The sequence below is a fragment of the Megalobrama amblycephala genome, linkage group LG5 (genome assembly GCF_018812025.1).
Source record: "Megalobrama amblycephala isolate DHTTF-2021 linkage group LG5, ASM1881202v1, whole genome shotgun sequence".
Classification (NCBI taxonomy): Eukaryota; Metazoa; Chordata; class Actinopteri; order Cypriniformes; family Xenocyprididae; genus Megalobrama; species Megalobrama amblycephala.
In genome coordinates this window covers 4634733-4640132 of record NC_063048.1, presented here as the reverse complement: position 1 = coordinate 4640132, position 5400 = coordinate 4634733, and the positions used below count along the sequence as shown (strand labels likewise).

The following is a 5400-nucleotide window of genomic DNA, read 5'->3' as shown; positions in this document are numbered from 1 at the left end:
CCATGTGAAAGGAGCAGCACTTCTCCACTCGAATCTGAAAAACTGTTTCCTTTGAAACCTAAACTAAAGTGGAGCCAATCCAGCTTCTGAACAATTCAAAGAAAACATGAACAATCCTACTAGATTAAAAATGCTGGATGACTTTATGTCCACTGACTTCACCTTAGATGTTAATGGGATAAATTTAGCAACAAAAAACTTAAATTACATATTCAAAACATTGGCAACTCTATCTGACATTAAACGACAACACAAACGTCAAACAAATCAACAGTCAATAAGAAAGGATGTTTGGTTTGATGATGATTGTGCAAGTCTCAGAAAAGAACTAAGAGACTTTCAAAGATCCGTCCAGCCAGACATTACAGCTTATTATTCTGACTGTCTGAACAATTACAAGAGACTAATGTGGAACAAAAGAGAAAATTATTATAAAACCAAAATTTATGAAATTGATGAATCAGTAGATCAAAATACTTTCTGGAATCAAAAAAACCCAAATCAGAAATATCACTACAGAGGGGCACAATTTGGAAATCTTTATAAAAAAATTGAACATCCTGACCTTAACCAGCCTCAGAGTAAAATAAAGAAAACACTTGGAGAAAACGATTAAAAATGATCAAAATCCATTAGATAAATTTATAACAATATCTGAAATAACAGAACATATTAAAAGTCCTTAAATTAAAGTCATTTGATCCCAATAATTATCGTGGCATCTGTGTGGGCAGAGCTTTAGGAAAACTGTTCTGCAGCATCATAAACAGCCGGATTGTCACACACATCTCCACACACAACATTTAAATAAAGCACAAACTGGATTTTTACCAAAACAACGACATCCGACCACATCTATTCTCTTCACACTCTAATCAACAAAAACATCAAGGACAAACAAAGGAAAATATTTGCATGTTTTGTAGATTTGAAAAAAGCATTCGCCTGCAGGGCTGAATTAGGTTTGTACCGCTGAACATTGAGATCCAGAAGAGATGTGTTCAGTTCTGGCATCACCTCCATCAGTCTGATCCTGATTCAGTCCTAATATAAAGTCCTCTTCGCCAATGAAACTTCAGCACAATGGGATTAACTATATTTTTGGACAGAGCTTCCCACAAAACATTGTAAACTTCCCAAGGTATAACTCTGATGCCCAAGTAAATAAAAATGGGAAGCATCTGATTGAGCTCTGTCAAAGCCTCGGTCTGTACCTCGTCAATGGCAGGATGAGAGCGGATTCTCTCGGGAGATTCACCTACAGTTCATTTCATGGTTGCTCAACAGTTGACTACATGATCACAGATTTAGATCCATTCACGGTCAAACCACTAACACCTCTGTCAGATCACAGCCAAATTACCATTGATCTTAAAAGGACAAAAAAACACTAACATAAATTCACAGCCCAGTAAGCTGTACAACATTAGAGAGAAATACAGATGGGCGCAAAACAGCACAGAAAAGTGTGTGACAGCAATGGACCGTCCAAAAGTACGGTCGCTTATAGGCAACTTCCTCGACAGAATTTATCCTCATGATGGAGATGGAGTAAATCGAGGCCTAGTTTCTGGTGCCAGTTTTGGTTGTCTGTCAAGTCTTCACTGACACTGGTAAGTTGTTTTTGCCATGGAGGGGAGGGGGTTGGGGTCAGTAGGTGATTCGTGCATTACATTCAATACTGATTGCACTGATTCAGGGCTGGAGCAAATGATTGCATATGCTGCGTCCCAATTCGCATACTTCATACTACGCCCTAAAAGTATGTGCTCTTTTTGTGGAGAAAAAGTATAAACTTTTGAGTGTGTAGCAAAAGAGTATGCAAGCTTTGGGAGATACTACTTTGTCATCTTTAACGGACGGATCTGTCGCGTGCATCCTGTCATCGTAAAATCTTTATTGTGAATGGTTACTTCAATTGTATTAAGTTAATCCAATGTTTCGCTTTTACAGTGTAGAGAAGGCAGATCGTGACACTGACACGCTTCCTCTAGTGGACCAGTGTGTGTATTACACGCTTTGGTGTGATCGAGGCTATTAGACAGGTGGCGCTGTCTAAAGTAAAATTTTTGCTGAGAAAAATGAATAACAAAACAGTGAGCTTAGTGCAAAAGTGGTTTGGACTTAATACACACAGCCCTCGTGATATTATTTTTCATCACCAATGGGAAGGAGGGTTGGGGAACCAAACGTGATATGGATTTATATTGACAAAAATCAGGATTTCAGTAAATGAGCCTTACATTGTTTTATGCCACTGTAAGACAGATCTGGCTGAAAGTCTCTTGGTTCTTGGTACTTTGAGATTTTAATCCCGTCTGAATCTGCCATGTCTGTGTTTTTCTTACACAACCTCTGTAAAAATTACAGAGCAAATTACCTACTGTTTTTCAGCAAACTCAGCGGTCCTGTGAGAAGATCTAAGCCCATCTGAATGCGAATGTCTGTGATTGCTGATATTGTATTATACTAACGCTTCACCTCATTAGCTTTTTGACCTACATGAGCTATCGTATGCTCACCAATCTTCCGTAGACTTTCATTTCATTTCAATATGGATAGTATCCAATGAAATAAATGATAAAACTAACAAATAGAGCCAAATCATGAAAATTGTAAAGGTGGCCCACTTTTTTATTTCAGCGTGAAATAAGAAAGATACTACATTTCGCTGCTCACATAAACTCGTGAAGTTTACTTAAATAGGGTTTTAATAATAATTAAAATTATCAATAAATAGTGAATTAAAAGATATATATGCCATAAATTATGCATGTAAATACAGCACGTGAGCTTCTGTAACGCTCTCTATCTAGAGAATCACTATCTAGAATCACACACACCCGTCCGAGTCGGTACATGAAATGACAGACATCAAGTGATAAGAATTGTAACTCAAACATTGTTTATCTCATTGTTTGAGATTCTCCAGCTTTGTTGTTGTTGAGCTGTTAAAGCTCCACCCTCTTCTGGAAAGGGGGCGGGAGCAGCAGCTCATTTGCATTTAAAGGGACACATACAAAAACGGCGTGTTTTTGCTCACACCCAAATAGGGGCAAATTTGACAAGCTATAATAAATGATCTGTGGGGTATTTTGAGCTCAAACTTCACAGACACATTCTGGGGACACCAGAGACTTATATTACATCTTGTGAAAAGGGCATTATAGGTCCAGCCTATAACCAGCTGTTCGAGTGGTTTAGTCCAAATTTTCCATTGATAGCTATGCAACTACAACTTTGACTCTTCAAAAAGTTCATAAAGAAATCATAAAAGAAATTCATATGCTGTTTAGTCAAAATTTTCTGAAGAGACTTGATCGCTCTATATGATGAACAGATTTAATTTATACTTTTATTCACATATAAACATTGCGTATGTGCTTGACGTGTGAGAACAATGTACAGTAAGACTCTTTGTGCTGCGCAGGTGTATCGGTGTCTGGATCAGCCCATCACGGCTCTGAATGTGTTTAAGCAAGGCTTGGATCACTTCCCAGTGGAGGTCACGCTGCTCACGGGAATCGCACGCATCCATGAGGTATTTTAAGCTGGGCTGGGACAATACATGCATCACGAATCAAGAAATTCTCTGATATTTTCCATATGTATCGTGATTCTCTCTCAAATTGATTCTGATCTTAGTTTTCAACAGTAGATGGCACTGTGCTTTAGAAACAGTCGTACTCTACTTCCTTCAGATTCTTTCCACACACCACTTGAACCTTCTATAAAATAGTCATTCATAAAGTTTGAAAAGGTTGCAGTGAATTACGAGGGTGTTTGCAGTGAGCTGTTTACATTAATCTTGCGTCATAAAATCATTCTGAGATGAAAGTACATTCTCAGACTCAGCTAAACACACAAGCGCTCTTCTTTGTGAGCATTTGACCATGCGGTTAAAATCGAGCCTAGAGCGCCATCTGCTGTTAAAAACTAAGCTCAAAATCTGTTTGCGATGCATTCAGAATTGATCCACGAATCGCAATGCATCAATATTGTCCCAGCCCTATTTTTAAGCTGTCATTTATGTTCACATCACTTAATATACTTTGGATTCATTTGTCTGTCTCCTCCAGGAAATGAATAATGTGATCTCGGCCACAGAGTACTACAAAGAAGTCTTGAAGCAGGACAACACACATGTGGAGGCCATCGCCTGTATTGGCAGCAATCATTTTTACACAGACCAGCCAGAGATCGCCCTGCGCTTTTACAGGTGAGATTGCTTTATTCTTTTCCTCTTAATTTTACTTGTTGCATGCATGTAACCAGCAAAAACGAGATTAGATTTTTTTGCCATCTGATTTGAGTCATGTGATCACCTGATTTGATAACCATCCTCACACTCAGCATCTGATCAGGGCTGGGTATCAATACAGATGTCTTGATTCTATTCAATGAATAATTTTCACTGGCTCCACCACAATAAAAAAATTATAAATCAATAAAATAGTTATTGTTTTTGTTGTTTTTGATGACAACACAAGCACCATTTATCCACTCGGATCAAACGGCAAAAGTCATGGATAAAGACTTCAGGCTAAAATTCTTACAAAGTACACACTTGAAAACTGTTCTCAAGTACAGTAATGAAGTACAAATACTTTATTTTCCACCGCTGAATACAGTGTTTTGATATTTTGCCATATTATGGTTATCAAATCAGATTTTTTTATTTATTTTTTTGACGAAAAGAATTTAATTGATATTAAGAAGAATCATTTTTAGAAGTGAAGGTAAACACATGGGACATATGCGTGAAAGATGGGATCTGTGCATCATGACTGGTGTTTGGTTTCTGTTCAGGCGTTTGCTGCAGATGGGGGTGTTCAACTGTCAGCTGTACAACAATCTGGGCCTGTGCTGCTTCTACGCCCAGCAGTATGACATGACCCTGTCGTCCTTCGAGCGAGCATTAGCCCTGGTGTCCAGTGATGAGGAACAGGCTGATGTCTGGTATAATCTGGGACATGTTGCAGTGGTGAGCAGACACTCTGTGTCCAATGTCACACATGTTTAGGTCAACTGTATAACAGTCTGCAGACGAGGAAGAAATCACTGTCCTGCACTGGTGGAACAAACTCCTCACTCGAGTATCACTCAGCAGTTCTGATTTACTCTGACATGTGATATTTCCAGTATTTTATTATTGATGGACTTTGATGATGGATCCTCCCTCTCTCGGTGCTCGACAGACGCGGATCATTTGAGACCAGGTGACTCCCATGATCACTCGTCGTTCCTGATTGTTGACCAAGTGGAAGAGGATACAGTATCTTTGTTAGTCTGATTTTCCTCAAGCATTTGCAGGTCTAAAGTAAAGGAAGCTGTCGGGAGGTGGAGCCGTTTTCTTTGCTCTTTCACTGCCACCTCATCAGGTCTGTCAGAGGATCGTTG

The 5400-nt window shown here is 38.9% G+C and overlaps 1 protein-coding gene across 2 annotated transcripts; it reads left to right on the top strand.

Moving 5' to 3' along the window:
• Positions 1-3385: 3385 nt before the first annotated feature.
• Positions 3386-5355, top strand: LOC125268133 (tetratricopeptide repeat protein 8-like). Of its 2 annotated transcripts, XM_048190243.1 has the most exons (4): positions 3386-3541; positions 4080-4219; positions 4810-4984; positions 5199-5355. In XM_048190243.1, exons 1-4 carry the CDS (start codon positions 3401-3403, stop codon positions 5211-5213), a joined length of 471 nt encoding a protein of 156 aa, XP_048046200.1. In that variant the 5' UTR covers positions 3386-3400; the 3' UTR covers positions 5214-5355. The 2 variants fall into 2 exon arrangements, with proteins under 2 accessions (XP_048046200.1, XP_048046199.1); XM_048190242.1 differs by lacking the exon at positions 5199-5355 and having other exon boundaries at positions 4810-5050.
• The last annotated feature ends 45 nt before the right edge of the window (positions 5356-5400 follow it).

Excerpts from the sequence above, each read along its gene's own strand:
- LOC125268133 (XM_048190242.1), top strand. The coding sequence starts at position 3,401 with ATGTACAGTAAGACTCTTTGTGCTGCGCAGGTGTATCGGTGTCTGGAT. Across the intron at positions 3,542-4,079 it reads GAATCGCACGCATCCATGAG|GAAATGAATAATGTGATCTC; the intron begins GTATTTTAAGCT and ends TGTCTCCTCCAG. Across the intron at positions 4,220-4,809 it reads ATCGCCCTGCGCTTTTACAG|GCGTTTGCTGCAGATGGGGG; the intron begins GTGAGATTGCTT and ends GTTTCTGTTCAG.